We start from the raw sequence: 19,728 nt of genomic DNA, 5'->3' as shown, positions 1-19,728 counted from the left end.
TACAATATCTACCATTAAAGCGTAGCTCCACATATTAACCTTCTGTCAGGGTGAAGCAAGGATAATTCATCAACATACACAAGTTTCCTATAGCTTCCTTCTGTGTGCATCTGTGTGTGGACAAAAACCTGCATGTTTTCTCATATGGCCATTGGCATACAAGCAAGAATATACAGGGAGCATTCATCCAGCTTCGTAGCTAAAATGACCCTTCTACTGGAGACATTATGACTCACAGATAATCCATGAAACCCCACTGTTCAGAAATACTGAAATATCTTCTTCTGACAAAGTTCTGATTTCTGAAGGCTGAATAGAGTAATTAATTTCATGAACTTGTTATCCCAGCACTCTGCATACTGGTGAGTCTTGCCGTTATTTTCTCATACTGCTTTCCAATGTTAGCAAGTAGCCGAGTCAAATAACTGTGATACTATGGCAAAAAAGCTTAAAGGAGTTGTTCACCTTTGGTGTGCTTTTTTTCAGACCCCCCCCCCCCCCCCCAGCATGGCTGTATCTACGGTGGTGAGCATCCCTACTGCAGGGATCAGGCTTCACTTCTACTCAGTCACCACAGGTCCCAGGTGTCCCCGAACCAACTTCACCCATGTGTTGTGGCCAAGGTTGAAATATGGGTGACAACACAGTGCTGTAGCCAGACACTGGCTGTAATGGCCACAGGACCCACGTCAACCCGGAAAGGTTACCTGAGGGGAAGTAATGGAGCCAGAACCCAGTGGCAGAGATCAGCACAACTCCTGAGCCACGTGGCACGCTGTGCACGGACCTCCAGGATCCCAGGTTATACAGTCAGGAGAGAAGGTATCGCACCTAGCACTTTTAATACATATCCTGTAACTTACCGCCACGTGGGACGCCACGTTATAGCCGTAGGCAGACACTCTGTTCTAATGACACTAATATTTAACTGAGAACTGATACCTCTTTGAAACATATGACATCAATTACACTTGCGCAAGAACCTACCCAGTGTATTCAGTTAAACCACCGACTGGACATTTATTTCTGCGGTTATTCTGGGGTTGATCACTACTTCCAGACACTCTATAGGTGTTTTAACCATAGGATTACTGACCCTGCTTCGCTTACTATCACAGTGGACTAAAGCGAAAGACTATGTAACTTCTATGCATGAACATATAATACTATTATTGGTTGGTTCCGTTACCACCACGGTGGTTATTCTAGTATTGGTATGTACTGTGCGGCTGACAGACAACTGGATATTATACAAGCCGTCTGAAGGCCTGTCGTCCACACACTACATACAAAACTAATGTTGAGAATGGTTATACATTTTTGTATTTTTATCTCCCATTTTTTATTTTTATGAATCAGCTTTGATAGGTCGAGCATTATAGTATATGGTGTATTATTTGGATTTTACTTAGTTTTTTAAGGGATATGTACAATGTATTCTATGCATAAATTGTGTATTCAGAGTCATTCCAGTTGTTGAGTGCCTATCTTTTGGAATTGATTAATATTATTGTTGGAATATGCCACCACATTATGATGGGTGGGGTCTGACCTCGAGGACCCCTTCATTCCTGAGAATAAATCGGCTGCAGCACTGATTTAGCACTGCCTCCACTCCATTGTATTTCCACAGCACTTGGACATCCTGAAATGACTGGGACTGGGCTGTAGTTCCATACACCAGGCGTGCCTCCATACAGGGAAACAAGCAGTAAAACAGTGATGTAGAACCTTTAGTTCAGGTTTGGTTGAGGTCCCAGAGGTCAGAAAATCACTGATCATAAAGTGGGAAAATAACCTAGCAATAAGCTATCACGTTATAAAATGGGAGAATAACCCTGTAAGGGTGGGTTCACATCTGCGTTCTGGATTCCATTATGGCTTTCCGTTATAACATGGTTAGAACAGAAAATAACGGAATCCATAAGACGGAAGGACGGATCCTTTATTCTGCCCATAGACATGTATTATGACGGAATGCAAAATGGAAGCCTTTAAAAGGCATTCCGTCTTAATAGAAGTCTATGGGAATCATAAAGGATCCGTCCCGTTTCCGTTATGCAGAACGGAGATAAAAAGTCCTGTCGACAGGACATTGTTTTCCGTTTTGCATAACGGGAACCAGACGGATCTGTTATGATTCCCATAGACTTATATGAAGATGAATCAAAACGGAATGCCTCTTCCGTTTTGACTTCCATCTTATGGATTCCGTTATAACACCATAAGGGAATCCAGAACGCAGATGTGAACCCACCCTGAACTTTGACTAAAAATTTATATAAGTTGCTTTAAAACTATTCCAAATGCACTCACAATAATTTTTGTAATGTATTTCATTAATCAATTTTACCTTCATCCTGCTAAAATAGGCCCCCAAAGTTTTGTACTTTACAGATTCCAGTTTCTTAGATTATGTGGAGGAAGTGGCAGCCATGTGCGTACATTCTAGAGAAATAGGTGCCATAGTCAGCTCAGTACTGGCACAATCAGAATGCTCTGCTCCTGCCTGGGCCTGCTACGCTCCACTAAATGCTCTGCATCGCACATTGGTTTAAGAGAATTCTCTTGCATTGGTGTGCTATACCCCACATTTAGTGCAGCGCATCAGGCACAGGAAGGAGCAGAGCATTCTGATTGGGCCAGTACTTAGCTGACTATGGCACCTATTTCTCTAGAATGTACGCACATGGCTGGCACGTCCTCCACATACTCAAAGAGACTGGAATCTGTACATTCCATACATGTCAATGGTGTACAGATTTTGCTTAGCATCACTGAAAAGTGTGCATTAAGAATAAAGCTATAGATGGGCAGCATGAAGGTAAGACTAATACATAAAATATATAACAAAAAAGATTTTTAGGGCATTTTAAATAGTTTTATTTTAAGTTATATGAAAATTTAGGCACACTTTAAATAAGGACTACCGGAAATGTTAAATACAAGGTTAGGATCGATAAATGTTTTGCGGCCTGCAAAATTGAGGAACGGTTGCAGAGCCAGAATTACGGACGTGTGAATGGACCCTAAGTGTGTAGTTGTTGTGCAGCCATTCAGCTATGGAGTCTCTGACTACACTACCTGTCTCGTGCTCTGTCAGGTCAATGGCAGATTTATTTACTCCATTTCTTTTACATAAATGCATTGAAAAATATGGTGATCTTTACTGAGTGCTGCCATCCAGGGGTGATATACAGTACCGTAAATGTCTTACATAAAGTCATATCTGGCTTTTAGCTACGGCATATGGACATGATTGAGGAGGTCCTTTGCATCTCTTGCTCAGACTGAATTGCTTGCCCTGGTGGTATCAGCAGTTTTCACGAAATCTTACAAGCACATGATTCAAACCTCCGGCACACTTACCTTATTTCCTTTCACTCCGCTACAGTCACATTTGCTAGTTCCACACCCATTACATGCCTGGGAGTGAGAAAAAAAGAAAGACATTTGTGTTACTGATTTATATATGATACGTCTGATATGTACAGAACATAGTCTAGTTGAAGAAATGTAAATCTATAATAAGCCCCCCAAAAAAGGAATTTTGTTTTAATCTTAAAAAAAGTCTATAGGCATAGGGGTGCAGAATTACAATAGCACCTGGGCTTATGTGCAGGATGGAGAGGGGGCGTTGGGTGGCACCATAGAAGACACCTGTATTGGACATTGTATTGTAAATACCACAATGTAAGTCGAGGAACCAATGGGGAAATTCACTAATTTTAGCTAACCAATCCTTGTGCAAGATGGACGTTATCCTGATGAACGAATAGCAAATACCTTGATGGAATGCTGTATGAAGGGTAGAAGAAAATGCCCAATGCTGTTGTGCAATTGCCTTATCTTTTCATTGGAATGCAATGAGGGGTGAGGCTTTGACATGCACAGTCGTCTGCACCTTGCAGCTTTCTCCATCTGTTATATTCATCATTCCATTTTCAAATCCAATTTACAACCCACTGTATACAAATCCTGAATATTTTACTGTACTAGAAACATCTGCTGTTGCAATACATTCTTATCTAATCTGCGGCATTCATCAGCCATTGAGAGCAGGAATTCCTATCTGCAAGAAGTGTGATTATGAATGTGTCCACCATCAGGCCATAATTTTCTTATAGTAATCCCAGTGCAGTTTTTTTCAAGTAATTTTAATTCATAGTTTTTTTTCAAATGCCTGATTAGACTTCACTTTGCGCTTTGTTGTGGCATGTGCTATAATGCCTTCAACCTTCCAGCATCTCAACCAAATAAGGAGCTATGGATTGACTGCTCTGCTTATCTCTGGAATTTTTAGCAACCTCTTCACTATGAAATTCTGTGAAATATCTCAGGCCTGGCTGCCATCCTAGCATCTAGATTCCCCAGGATGGAGTTCCTGGTATGGAGTTTTTAATGATTACAAGTATATTCTAGAATATATACAGTATACTTCTTCACAAACTGATGGATAAGAATAGTACAAACAAGAACAGGCACGCTTTACAGAACAGCTCATTCTGTGTCTACAGGGCTAGATGGCAACTACTACTACAGTAACCTTACATGGCCCAAAAGGAAAGGCAGCTGAGCTATGGTGCAAGAAATATCCTGCATTTATTGTAAGCCATAAAAATGTATTAGATAGATATGAGACAGACAGATATAGGCTGCAGCACCACCATGCAATGTACATGCCACCTAAACCGTAGTTACAAAAGCAGTATGACAGTTACTCATAGACTAAGCTTTAAACTGGTGATGAATATGTCACATGGTAGCTAAGTGTCCATTCAACATCCTTCAAATCAACTAACAACTTTACTCAGTACCTTACATAACCCCCTCAGTAGTAACTGAGAAATTTTAAAAACATTTGTAATAATTCTTAGCTGTGAAGTCATCTTCAGTAAACATCATGTACACTTGCTATAAGTAAGATCACCAGATTTAGGAACTGTATATACAGAATATATATATATATATATATATATATATATATATATATATACCCCTTTAAAGTCAATAGTTTAATACATGTGTCTGTCTAGCAGCATGTACTATTCTTGTCTATTTTCCATCCAAGACTAATTCAGATGAAAAATGGATGCACATAGACACCATATGGACTTCCACATGGAATGACGTCTATTTTTTTGCAGATGTAAATTGAAATGAACATATGAATTAGCCCTCAGTGTAAGGACTTGTAAGATTCAGCAAACTAACATGATTAGTACAGAACATACCTGTACGAGAAAGTTTGTAATATACTTATCATTCCGAAGTTGTGTGGATTAGCCTCGCAGGAACTTAGTCACATGACACTCCTCTTCTGAAAATTCAACTTCTGGCAATGTCATATGCTTTACCAGGTTTCTGTTTTGAGCTATGGACATCCAGTCATTTCCGCTGTGGACTGGACAGAACTATTCCACTCCCAGGTACATGTACAAACTCTTAAATCCACCTCATGTGCATATGCGCCAGGGGGAGGAATAGTTCTGGTCCTGGCTATAGCAGAACTGATGTCCCATCCATAGCCCAATCCAGAAACCTGGTAAAGGATATGAGGTTGGTGGCAGATGGATTTTCAGAAGAGAAGCAACAACACAAGACCAGGTTCCTCAGATGTCGGTCTAGGCAACTTCTGAATGTTAAGTGCAGTGATGCCTCAAGAATGATACAATGGCCTCAGGATACAATATTTTAAACATACAATGGTATTTTCTGACCCATCGTAAGTTGAAACCAGACTCAGCATACAATGCCTAATACTCAGATCCAACTAATCAAGGCCACTTCTCTGTTAAAATAGCTGGATTAGTTACTAGTTAGCAGCTATTCCTGACTGTTGTATGTAAGGGTTTGTTTAACTTGTCTTAGTTATCTGCTTACTTTTCTTAAATCTTCATTTTCTCTTATCTTGGATGACATTTTGAGGCTTTGGAACCGATTACTCAACTGACAATAGTTTTAACATACAATGGTTATCTTGGAACCAATTAATATTGTAACTTAAGGGGCCACTGTATATTACAAACTTTCTCCTACCATGATGTCATGTGTAATTGAGGTGGGTTTAGGGGACTCAATTGGTCCCAGAAAACCCTTGTAAACAGTTGTCTGACTCATATAAAAACCTAACCAATGTCCATGATTTTATTAAAATAATGAAAGATTGTATGCTCCCCAGTCAATTTCCTGCAGATCCGATCAAAATCAAACTAAACCTTTAATATATCTGAGATTATTAAAATGTCAATGTCGAAGTACATATATAGTTTATGAGATGAGAGTGCATTAGGTTATAAACATTATGAAGGACAAATATGTACAATCTCCTTACACTTTCCAAATAAACAGCTGAATAATAGATTGGTAGGACAGCATATTAGGACAAACCAGTGGTGCAGAATGGGACAGAAGGTCATTGCTGTTAATAATTGTATGTGAAGGTTAGTAAATGACATTTTACCTAAGAAAGTAACCCATTCTTTGCCATAAAGAAAGGGCCCTTTCCATTTAAGGAGGATTTGGTTCAGTGTTACAGTGATACCCATATAAAAATATTGTATTATAAATGAATTAAATGCATCCAAATATCCATATCAATTTCTTTACTATGGACTGACTGCGCTGTATTAAATATGGCTTTGTATTTACAATTAGACAGCATTATGTTAGGCCACTGAAAAATTTAGATTTTATATAGCAACAATAACAAGCGTGCAAATAAAATTCACTTTCCACAGCCTGAGGGGAAACACCCATTCTTACAGTTCCTTTTAGTGTCTCCAAAAACTGGGTGGAATTTACAGAAGACAAATTAAATATCGCGTTCAACTACAGATTAAGGCTATGTTCACACGACCGTATGAATGGGTCCGCATCCATTCTGCAATTTTGCAGAATGGGTGCAGACCTATTCATTTCAACGGGGTCGCAAAAGATGTGGACAGCATACAGTGTGCTGTCCGCATCCGTAGTTCCGTTCTGCTGCCCCTGCAAAAAATATAGAGCATGTCCTATTCTTGTCTGCAATCGTGGACAAGAATAAGCATTTTCTATGTAGAGCCGGCCCTGTACATTCCACAAAATGTGGAATGCACATGGCTGGTATTCATGTTTCGCGGATCCGTAATTTGCGGACTGCAAAACACAGCACGGTTGTGTGAATGTAACCTTATAAGGCTAGGGCTAAATCAAAACTATGTAAATGTAGCCGCATTGAGAAATGCTATTTAATGTGACCATAACAGCCGCACAAGGTTTAAACCGACTGAAATTCAGTGCAACCATATCACTATCATTAGTTGCTGTCTTAAAGTGGTTCTCCAGGAATTTAAAAAATGAAAATACTTAAATATTACTTAATGGCTTGTTTTGTGTGGGGAGCAATCATTAGAATAAAATAAAATGGCCGCCATCCTATTAGTACACACAAAACCTGTCACACAGCAGAACAGGTTATTTCAGGACACTTAGATGAAGAGCTGCCTCATCCTCCTCCCTGCTCTGCTCGTCAGAAATTATGATTCTGAATACAGTTTAATATGATCTTCAGCTGAATCTTTGTAGGGATGGAGTTCATGATGAGACATGAAGTACAGAGATGAGGTGAGGTGTGGCTAATGAGCAGCAGCACTTGTATGCAGTCTCCATTACCCCAGTCTGTCCTGTCCATTATCTCTGTACTTCATGTCTCCTCATAAACTCCATTCCTACAGATTCAGCTAAAGATCTTATTAGCTATATCATAATCCCTGACAAGTACAGCAGAGAGGAGAATGAGGGAGCTCTTTACCTCAGTTTTGTGAAGTAACGTGTCCTGCTGTGTGATTAGGACAGGTTTTGAGTGTACTAATAGGAAGACAGCCATTTTATTTCTCCTAATGATTGCTCCCTAGAGCCAGTGTAATTAATGAAAGTTATTTGGGAATATATTTATAATAAAGTAATATTTAAGCATTTTCATTTTCCTAATTCCTGCAGAACCTCTCACTTCAGTAAATGTCATTTATCATGTAGAAAACGTTAATACAAGGCACTTACTAATGCATTATGTTTGTCCATATTGCCTCCTTTGCTGGCTTGATTCATTTTTCCATCACATTATACACTGCTTGTATCCAGGGGTTATGCCCACCCTGCAATCCAGCAGCATTGGCCATGCTTGCACACTACAGGAAAAAGGCACTGACCTCTCTCATGGCCACGACCACGGGAGTGTGCATAGGCTGGTAGTTTTTCCTATAATGTGCAAGCACGACTACCATTGCTGGATTGCAGGGTGGTCATAACCCCTGGAAATGAGCGGGGTATAATGTGATAGAAAAATGAATTAAGCCAGCAAAGGAGACAATAAGGACAAATGGACAATCACAATACATTACTAAGTGCCTTGTATTAACTTAGCTGAAGTGAGACTACCTCTTTAATGTCACGTGGCCAGAGTCACCATAAGGCCCAGTTATTAAAGCATCACTGTGCTTGATTGCTTCTTTTGTAGTGGATTATGCTTCTTTTATGCCCAAAAAGCTCATCAGATACCAATATTTTTCCATTTTCAGGGGTTCCCACAGCATGTTAGCAAACCATAGCCAGCATGGTATTTGATTTTTTTTTCCAACAGTGGCTTCCCTTTTCTGTGCTGCAAAAAAGCTGCCAATAATACATTCCTGGTACTTAACAGACGTCAGGTACTTTATAGACAACCAGTTATGCATAGTAATGACCCAACACAATGCTAAAAAGCACAACTGGATGCAGCCTATAGTCTTTTTGGTAAAACGTACAACCTTAAATTATGTATATACCAACTGATACTAAACCTCTGAGCACCATAACTGTGTTGTCTATAAAGAACAGTATAAAGTATATGAAAACCATATGTTTCCTGTAGGTTTATTAGTGCATTAATCAGAACCAAACATATCATGAGTCTTTGTACTGCTTTATGCACAGCTAAAATAGGCTCTTGCCCAGCCCAGCTACAAAGTGTGTTTGACCCTTAAAATGGCGTACTATATTAATCGCACATCAAGTGTTTCAATATCAAAATGGTGGATTATTATTAATCCTTCTCTTCACAGGTGCCCAGCCCAGCACACCAAGTTTTTGAACCTCAAAAAGCCCAACCCGCCCCCTAAGCCCTGCCCCGGCTTTCTTGCATGAAACTGGTCCTTGGTGCAAAAGAGGTTGGGGACCACTGCTTTAAAGGGTTTTTCACCAGAATGTGCTAATGCCAGCAGAATCTAACTCTACTATTGTTATGTTTATTGATGTCCCCCTTACTGCACAATTCTTAATTTTGTAATATTCAAATTAGACTCTAGGAGCAGGAGGGGTGTTGCTCCTACTCCTAGAGGCTCCGTTCTTCCAACTCATTCCACACCCTGCCGTCCTTGATCGACAGGTGAGCGTTCGTCTTCTCCTGCTGGCCCTGTGTGCTGGGTAAACGGCTTTGCCCAGGCCCGAGATTTACCAGCGAGATTTACCTAGCACTCAGGAGAAGATGAATGCTGCCTGTCAATCAGGGACAGTAGGAGGTGGAATGAGGTGGGAGAACAGAGCCTCTAGGAGCAGGAGCAACGTCCCACCCCCCGCTCCTAGATGCTAATTTGCATATTACAAAAGTAAGAATTGTGCGGTATAAGATGGGCATCAATACACATGACAATAGTAGTGTTAGATTCTGCTGACATTAGCAGATCACTAATGTCAGCCAGTTTAAGAGGGTTAATTCTGGTGACAGAAACCCTTTAACCCCTTCCTGTCACAGTCATTTTCCTTTTCTTCATTTTTGTTTTTTAACTCCTTGCCTTCCTGGAGCCATAACTTTTGCAATTTTCTGTTCACATAGCCATATGTGGTCTTGTTTTTTGCAGGACAAGTTGTGCTTTCTAATGGCACTATTGTGTATTGCATACAATTTAGAGAGAAGCTATAAAAACAAATCCAAATGGGGTGGAATTGATTTTTTTTTTTTGTTTTCATGGCGTTTCTTATGTGGGAAAACTGACCTGTTACCTGTTTTTAGGTCAATATGATTACAGTGATACCATATTTATATAGTTTTTCAATATGTAAAAAAAAAGACTTTTCTGACCCCCCATAACTTTTTTTATGAACCCGTGTGAGGGCTAATTTTTTTTTCAGGGTGATCTGTAGTTTTTATTGATAACATTGTGGAGCATGCATGATCTTTTGATCACTTTTAATTCAAACTTTTTTGGGCTGGAGAAGCAACGAATAAATGGCAAATCGGCCATTACGTTGTTCACCATACGGGATAAATACATTTATATTTTAATAGGTTCGACATTTTAGGACATGGTGATGCCTATGATCTTTTTATTTATTTTAATATGTGATTTATATTTTTAAAAACCTTTTTAAGTCCCCCTAGGGGACTTGAAAATGTAGTCGTCTGATTGCTTCTCACACAAACTGCAATGATTTAAAGGGCTTTAGAGGAACATCACTAAGGTAGGCCTCAGAGCCTTCAGAAGGCCTGAGGCTGCAATAGCAACCAAACAGCTCCCTTAATCTCTGCTCGGGGAAGCAGTTCGGACCCCGGGAGTGCAACATTCCCAAGGAAAGTTGCCTCCGATGCCAAGATCACAATTGGCCACAGAATCTGTAAGGTCAAACTGAGGGTTAATATAATGCAATCATTAGCTTCAAGGTTTAACCCCTTAAACAGGACCTGTAACCTCTCCTGTTCTGTTTTAGCAACTACTTGCTTTCTCCATGAAAAACTATTATGCAGCAGCTATCCTTATGACTCTATGATGTCCAATTATTTTATTATTCTGGTTAGAATTTATAAGTGAATTGCCATTAGTTTGAAATAAAGGTCCAACTGGGTGCTGCCAGGTGGGGAGTGTCCCTGCACAATATGACAATGGTAATACTTATTGGATAATCTCAGATTGCACAGGGACTCCCCTACCTGATAACACCCATCTGGACTTTTATTGCAAACTTCTAGCTAATTTGTAACTTCTAGAAGGAATAATAAATGACTGTCACAACATAGACTCATAACAATAGCTCCTTCAGAATTATTATTACAAGGGCAATGCAAGTACTAAGACATGTCAGGAGAGGTGACAGGTTACAGAGGTTCCAAGTCCTCTTTAATGAATACAGACAGAGTTTCTGACCTTAAAAGGCTTAACTAGAACTTAAGTATTATACCAGTGCAGTACAGTGCAAAGCATTTGAATCGGATTTTAACTAACCACATTCACAGTAGTAGAAGAAGACAAAGAAAATCCCTTTATTGTCTCTCAGTGGGGAAATTTCAGCAGGGTCTATAAATGACCTATCTGCTGCTGCAGATCTTCTGCGCAATGGATAAAATTGTCAGACAAATATTAAATTTAAAATAAAATAAAAATCTTCATGAAACACTTGCGAAAATCAAAGCAGAAATTGTGGTGTAATTTTTCAGGCTAGTCTCACAGTTTATATTTTAGATAAGCTATATAACTAGCCTGTTGCGTTTTCTGTGTATACTTAACATTAAAGTGTGAAAAAAAATTTTTTTTATCTAGTTCTGGGAAATGTATATATATTAGTATAGTATAGAGCCTATCTGGATGAAAGAAAATGAAATGATTTTTAAAGGTGGAAATTCACTTTCAACTCTTGTCAGGATTCTTCAGCGTCACTCAATCTACCAAATGTATGTAAAGAATAAATGAAAAGGAATTAATGCATAAAGGTACACATATCCTTTAAAATGTACACATTAACTGAGTCGATTAAGGATCATTTTTGGCTGTTTACTTATGACTTACATCTTCTCTAGGTAATAAATTGAGTGAAGAATGGAAACATGTTGTTGATTATCATGAGATAAGTGTTTAACAGTGATGGTAGAAAAAGAGGGACCTAAGGTATATGGAAGTTACTACTGCTAACAAGCCATAAACGAAAAACAATAGAAAACGTAATAAATAAAACAAAACTATATAAGGAGGAAGGAACTTCCACCTGCATCCTGCTGAGGAATGTGAAATTTCCTCTTATAAGAATAGGAAGGCAAAGTTACAAAAACTTCCCAAAATAAATAATGGCCTTCAGGTTTATTTTCATAAGACAGTGTGCTATCATGACTCTAAACAATTCATACTGTTGAGGTGCTGTATAGCAATACTGCTAGTGTCTTTGAAAAGTAGCAAAAAGGTATTTACATTAAGACGTAAAATGTAAGCAACATTATGTAACTGAATATGGAGAATATAGTGTCATCTAATATTAATTGTAAGTAAACAAAAATTAGATGTTCTCTATCAACTTAAAAGGATTCAGTGAAAGATCCTCATCTGTCTCGCACTCCGGTGTGACCAAAAAGGGTCCTTATGGAGCTGCGGGACAGGTTACGCGTGTCCATTGATACACCAGCTCCGACTCCTTTGCGAACTGACGCGGGGATGCGTTCGCATGTGCGCCGGAGGGGAAGCCCGCATGGCTTTCTGGGACAGCTTGGCCGGGCTAGTGGCAGTATGCTGTGGCCGAGCTTGTCTCTGGTGCCTGTTGTGGTGTCCATGTCGACACGCTCTCGCGCATTCTCGCAGAGCCTGTCGTGCATCCGCATTTATGTCCGAAAACGGGTTCGCAAGTGAATACGTGGTCGTGCGTACATGCTTCTTATGCGCTTCACCGACCAGCAAAGGGAATAGCACCTGGCCACAAGTTTAAAGCAGATTAGGGGGCCGGCATTGGTCTAATTGACTAATGACTGACCAAAGCCTTGTACACAGGTGTAGGGCAGGATCATGACCTATGGGGAGTGGACACTTGGCGCCCAGGGATTTGTTAGCAGGCACATAAAAGGTGGCCTCCCAGATCCGTCAGTGCCCACTGTTATCCTTCCTTATCCAGGTGCAGGTCAGTACTGCTAGCTACTGACTGACGTTTGCTGGGACTCCGTCTGTTCCGGTGGGACCCTGGACCCGGGACTTTCCGTGACGCATCCGTTTACCTAGCAAGTTGAACAGAGACTTATGCACGGATCAGTACTACTCCTGGCTTTCCTTCATTTTTTGTTTGCCTGATGTTTGCCCAGCAAAGTTTACCTGGACTTTGTTTATTTTGTTAATAAACCCCTTTTACTTCACCCTCACTGGTCTGTTTCGTTGGTGCCTTGCATTACATTGAGTGAGTTAATTTAAAGAAAAAATGGCAGGGAAGCTATTAGAATAATTTAAAAAATGTATACTCACTGTCCTAAAAACTCCTTCTGTATCTTCCCTACCACTGCTGGCATGATGTCATGTTTTTGGCTGCAGCCATGAAGTGCCAGTATACAGCATGTGAACACTCCAGTCTTTCCAGTCTTTGGATTCCCCTGTATATGGCACAAGACTGTTGAGACCTTTCATTGACTGCAGAAGTCACATACAGCATATGGGCATGTCACTGCTGCAGTCAGGAAAGCCATCAGTGAGAACAGAGCAGGCTTGGAATGGTAAGTACATCGTTTTACTATAACAGCTTCCCTTCCTTTTTTATAAAAATAACTTCCCTTCCTTTTTGTAAAAAAAAAAAATTGGACAACCCCTAGGAACACTGCTATGTTGGGCCTTCAAGACACCATCATTTTTTTTTTTTTTTTGGTGGGATGCGAGAGAAGCAACATTTCTATTATTACTTTTTGGGGTTTATTGTGCTACTGTTCATTGAGCAGTACAAATGAAATCTTAACCTTTATTCAGCTAGTTGTTACGGTAATATAGTAGAATGGTAATACCAAATGGATGTAATTTTATATGTTTTACTACTTTTGCACAGTAAAAATCAGTAAAAATTTGCTTTGACATATTCCGAGAGCCAAAACTTTATTTTTAACATCAACAGAGCATTTGGACATGTTATAATTGTTTACTGGTTCCATTTTGGATTAAAGGGGTGTCCAGAATTGAAAAAATATTAATGTTTTTTTTTACAAAAACAGCACCACACTTGTCCCAGGGTTGTTACTGGTACTGCAGCTCTGCTGCTTTGGAGTCAATAGGGCAGAGCTGCAATACCACATACAACCTGTGGATGGGGGTGGTGTTGTTTTTAAAAAAAAGCAGCTATGTTTTTCTAATTCTGGGAAACCCCTTATTGATTGACTTTAACTCCATGTTTAGAAATTCGTTTTGGGTTTGATTCATCAAATTTTTAAAAAAGTTTGATTCGGGTACAAATCGATTATGCCCAAATCAAATATGCTCCAATTTCCCTGAAAGTTGGTATAAAACACTCTCTGGTCTCCAAGGACTTATATTTTTTTATGAAGAGAGAGAGTGCCTAGTATGCGTAGTACTTGTGCAGAGTATTGTAGGCAAGGCAATGCCCCTCTGGGTCTATGGGAAAGATATTCAGATTAGCTTTTCTAAGTCTATCTTATGCCAATAGATGTAAGATGCACTCATTTTCATATATTTTTCCCAGAAACCCAGAGGAGAATTAAATGGCTTACGGTGCTCCTCATGCATACTCGCACCCTCCATAAGGATTACTAATTCCCCAACCAATGCCTCTCAGGCAGCAGAGCAAAATTTCTTTCCTCAGTTCTATTAAAGGGTAGTTAACAAAAAAAAAGTTGGGTTCCTGGTATAAGACACTCAGTTGTCTTTTTCTTTTGGAAAGGACAGTAGCTTGCATGTCTCTTTTCCAGAGAAGCATTATGTGGGGATGCAAGCACAGCAATAGATAAATATCATATAATGAAAAAGCTCTTTTTGCTTTTTTTTTTTTTCTACATTTCTAAACACTAATTGATATTATTTCATCTACATTCTATTACATTTCTTTACATGTTTTAGTTTAACCTTGAGCATGCAATCATAATAGGGCCACACATGGGAGACCTGTGGGCCTTTATTAGGTTCCTGGCCGCCATGGCAACCCATCGACACCCTGTGATTGTATTGCAGGGAGAGTCTATGAGGTGACAGAGGAAGTGCCACCATCTGTCTAACCACTTAGATACTGCAGTCACTATTGACCCCAGGTTGTGAAGAGTTAATATCCAGGATCACAGTTATCCCACATGTTTTGCTAGCAGAATGTGCTTGCTTGCTTGTTCTGACCCTTACAATGGGTACATGATGGGGATTGGAATTCAACACTGTATGAGCTGATGAAGAATCTGCATCTGATAATCAAAAACACAAGCATCTGTCATAACATACGCTAGAGGCTGCTCGCTTGCATCTTTGTAAAGATAATACATGTGGTTTTCTGACCTACAACTCAGGAAAACAAAAAGACCACCAGAACACAGAATACAAGTACATTCAATGCAATAACTGCTGCGCATTTCATTTTGTAGTACATAGAAATCATCTATCCTACCTTTGTCATTATTTGTACTTGATTTTAACGGAGTCATGGGAGCTAAACTGCCTTAGTGGAGCTGAGCTGAATTATCAACCACGTTTTTCTAATTCTTTGCAAAATAATTATTTATTAGTATCCAAAGCTTTGATAAACCATGTTGTAATAACTGCCAATTATCAAAAACTAACCGTATTTTCAGCTTTATAAGATACACCAAAGTGTGTCTTATAAAGCGAATACCAGTAAGCACTTTCATTATGGAAGCGCTCACTAGTATGCAGGAGGCATGGGGAGTGGTGACTGTAGTGCTGCTAGCAATTGATGTACTCGCTGCTCTCTGGTCTTCATCTGGGTTGTGTGCTGCACTGTCCTGACTGTGTACAGTGTCAGGATGTCGTACACGTACTATGACCTGGCATTGTACACAGTCAGATCACAGTACAGTGCGACCCAGAGAAGACCAGGGAATGGTGACTGCAGGAGAGACTGCTGGATATGCAGAGTGGCGGCAGAGAAGAAGAGGTAAGTAAATTTATTTTATCTCTGATGGGGGTCTGACATAGAGTTCTGATCTAATATGGGTTCTGATCTGAGGTCTTAAATGTAGGTCTGATCTGAGGTTAAGGGTCCATTCACACGTCCGTTGTTTCTTTCCTGATCTATTACGTTTTTTGCGGAACAGATCTGGACCAGTTCTGTACCCATTCATTTTCAATGGGTCCTGAAAAAAAATCTGACATTGTGCTGTCCGATTTTTTTCAGGACCCATTGAAAATGAATGGGTACAGAACTGGTCCAGATCTGTTCCGTAAAAAATGGAACAGATCAGGAAAGAAACAACGGACGTGTGAATGGACCCATAGTCTGATCTGAGGTCTGATGAAAAATATTTTTTTCTAATATTCCTCCTCTAAAACCTAGGTTCATCTTATTATCGGGTGCTTCTTATAAAGTGACAAATATGGTAATCTAAAACTAAGAGGAATTCTATGTAAATAAATAAAAAGTTAAAAAGAACTGTGTGTACTCTGACAGGGCAGAAAGCAGACATAAACCTAACTTTCCTAACAATGTTCACTCAGTTTTGCTAGTCCTGGCCTTTGTGAAAAGTCTTAAAAACGTAAAATGTGATAAGTGTCTTAAAACATGAAACAATCAATGTAACACAGAATACCCAGTGCGCTGCGTTCTCCTCACTGTTTACCTGCTTGCTGTTGCAAATGCAGTGGCGAGCAGGTGTAATTATAACTCTGCCATCCCATTCACTTGAATAGGAAGGAGCTGTCCCATTGAAGTGAATGGGGATGGCGGAGTTCTGCGTAATTACGCTTGCGACAGTGAGCAGGTAACCAGTGAAGAAAAGACAGAGCTCATATGAGTGCTGCAGTCTCTTCAAACAGCTGATCTGATATTAATGACCAATCCTGAGGATAAGTCATAAAAAAAAAAAAAAAAAAGTGGACAATCCCTTTAAAAGTGTCTCAAAGGGGTTGCCTCACTTCAGCAAATAGCATTTATTATGTAGAGAAAGTTAATACAAGACACTTACTAATGTATTGTCATTATCCATATTGCTTCCTTTGCTGGCTAGATAAAGTTTTTCATCACATTATACACTGCTCGTTTCCATGGTGATGACCACCCTGCAATCCAACAGGGGTGGCCGTGCTTGCAAACTAAAGGAAATAAGTGGCGGCGTCTCTGGTGGTCGGGATTGCGGAAGCGCTCATAGGCTGGTGCTAAAAAGTCACACCTTTGACCCTAAGTGGTCATGGTATGTTAGGAAGGGAGCATACACTAGGAGCCCCAACACCATTGCCATTACTTAAAACAGTTTTCTGGTGCAAATAAAGCCTGAAACCTAAGCCATCTCCTAGCTGGCATAGATATTAGATTGTGGCACATGGACCTGCTGAAATTTGCCAAAATAAATAAGAGGAGTGGACCTCTAAATAATTTTTGGTGCATCTCACATCATCATTAACTACTCCAAGATAATATTCTAGTGTTTCCCCCAATACAAATGTATTCCCTAGCCACAGTATAGGTGATAAGTATCGTATTGGTGGGAGTGAAACCATTACAACCTCCATTAATCACTAGAATATGAATGGAGGTTGAGCACTCTCTGTGAGACTGCTGTGGGGCAGAGCTTGACTCACACTGGACTACTGATTGGGAGGTTTAAAACTGTCTAGTGACAGCCCTGCCCCCAACTGGTAACAGACAGTTTACAATTAAGGCACAAACATTATACAGGAACAGCTCATTAAAGATTTCTAATAAAAGATGTTGCAAGTATTTACTAAACCAAACATGTCAAGAATGACAGCCTTGCTGTCCCTGGTCCTGATTAATAAAAGGTCGAAGGTTAAAAAAAGTAAAAGCTGAACAAACCTAATGTCTTTAATTAATAGATATCTGTTTATAATGTTCATGTAAAAATGGTCTTGGTTATTTTATTTAAAAATATATACGTACATTGAAAGTATAAATACATAAATGATGTGTCTTTAGAAGTACTCACTAGCATGTTCCAGATTACCTCCAACATGTAAAGAAGACATGCTTATGAACGTTTCATGTATTAGGTCTCCAAGGGCAACAATCCAATCTATATGATAAAATTGAACAAACTAGTGAAGAGGTAATCTCCAGCCCCTTCAAAGCTGTAGGAAGTAGTGGGGCCAGCATTGTGCCACCAACCTTCTAGAATGGATGCCAACATCTTGCTTCCTCTAATAGAAAATTCAAATAGAAAATGTAAACAAAATCATTGTTTAAAGGGAGTCTGTCATCACAGTTTCAGCTTTTTAACCCTTCCCATAGCTTTCTAGCAGCATTACAGTTGATAAAAACATTACCTTTATAAGCAATCGTGGACTTATAAAACTGGCAAAAATCATCTTAGTAGGATATGCAAATGAGGGCTCGCAAGTGCCCAGGGGCGGCGTCAACCTCTTAGGTGCCCAGGCAGGGCTGCCTTATCATCGCTTCCCTCCGCCCAGTCTTTCCCTCTGACCGTCCGTCTTCTTACTTCTTCTCTCGCTGAGATCCCGCGCCTGCGCACTGAGTCTGTCGGCCGGCGCATGCGCACTGCGATGTCCATTCCTGGTACAGCATCACAGTAATTCATGAGCATGCGCCGGCCGACGGACTCAACGTGCAGGCGCGGGATCTCAGCGAGAGAAGAAGTAAGAAGACGGACGGGCAGAGGGAAAGGATGGGCGGGCAGAGGTAAAGACTGGGAGGAGGGAAGCGATGATAAGGCAGCCCTGCCTGGGCACCTAAGAGGTTGACGCCGCCCCTGGGCACTTGCGAGCCCTCATTTGCATATCCTACTAAGATGATTTTTGCCAGTTTTATAAGTCCACGATTGCTTATAAAGGTAATGTTTTTATCAACTGTAATGCTGCTAGAAAGCTATGGGAAGGGTTAAAAAGGTGAAACTGTGATGACAGACTCCCTTTAAATGTTTGAGATTTGGAGAATAGGACTCCAGGGACCCCTGCTATAAAACAGACTTGTACCCAACGGCTTAAAGTCCCAGTCACTTTGGTAACAGTATATTGGCACGCCATACATTCACCTTTTGTAATACTGTCTGTGTTAAAATGCTGAGAGGGTAGTTGGTAGCAGAAGACTTGGCTGTAAAGTTGAGCCTGCTTTCACTGACAGCTATGAACCTACCAGGGAGCTACCTAAGTCTTCTTGTATTACTGCTTCCCACAATGGATTTGTGCCTATACTTTTTAAGATTATAACATGATCATTACATTTATGGCTTGCATGATCAAAAGAAAAATCAATAAAAAATACAAATTACATAGGTATTAAAAGTAAATGCCATTGTTGTTTCAATGTGAGAAGGTCGTCCAAAACATTTTTCAGAATTGTTTGTTTCACTGAAACAATAGACATGTTTTAATTTATTTGGCTGACGTAATATTTGGCTATTATTGTGTCACTATGGGAATATTTGACTTGTTTACAATGAGTCATTTAAAAACTAGTTACAGGGTGCCAGCTTAGAAGGAGGATCCTACTACTATTTTAAACCTAGCTTAATCTTTACTGCTCTTGATGCAGCAAGTCCACATGATCAGCGGAAGTGGCTGGAGCTACTGCCATGATTGTGTGTATTTTCAACGTAATAGACACTTCCCATCACAGTAAATTATGTCCCACTAATCTTCATTTTTTTCTCTGCACAGTACTGCTCCCGGCCAAGGTGCATAGAACTATGTCACATCCATGCCATTATATGCAGATACTGACCAGGGGTCCTCCTCCTTAACATGTCACAGTAGGCATTTAATACTGGATTGTCTAAATACTAAAAACCGTGTAAATGAAAGGAAGAGAGCCTTCTTGTCGTGACTCAATTAGAGCATCATA

At 39.9% G+C, this 19,728-nt stretch overlaps 1 protein-coding gene across 1 annotated transcript in view; it reads right to left on the bottom strand.

Moving 5' to 3' along the window:
* Positions 1 to 19,728, bottom strand: part of COL4A1 (collagen type IV alpha 1 chain) — a 207,563-nt gene that overhangs the window by 129,826 nt on the left and 58,009 nt on the right. The window contains exon 2 of the mRNA XM_044284161.1: positions 3,370 to 3,426. Within this exon, the coding sequence (XP_044140096.1) occupies positions 3,370 to 3,426 (57 nt within the window). The remainder of the gene's footprint in view (positions 1 to 3,369; positions 3,427 to 19,728) is intronic.

Source organism: Bufo gargarizans, chromosome 3 (assembly GCF_014858855.1).
Source record: "Bufo gargarizans isolate SCDJY-AF-19 chromosome 3, ASM1485885v1, whole genome shotgun sequence".
NCBI lineage: Eukaryota > Metazoa > Chordata > Amphibia > Anura > Bufonidae > Bufo > Bufo gargarizans.
The sequence above is the reverse complement of the archived record's forward strand: the minus strand, read 5'-3'. Positions and strand labels throughout refer to the sequence as shown.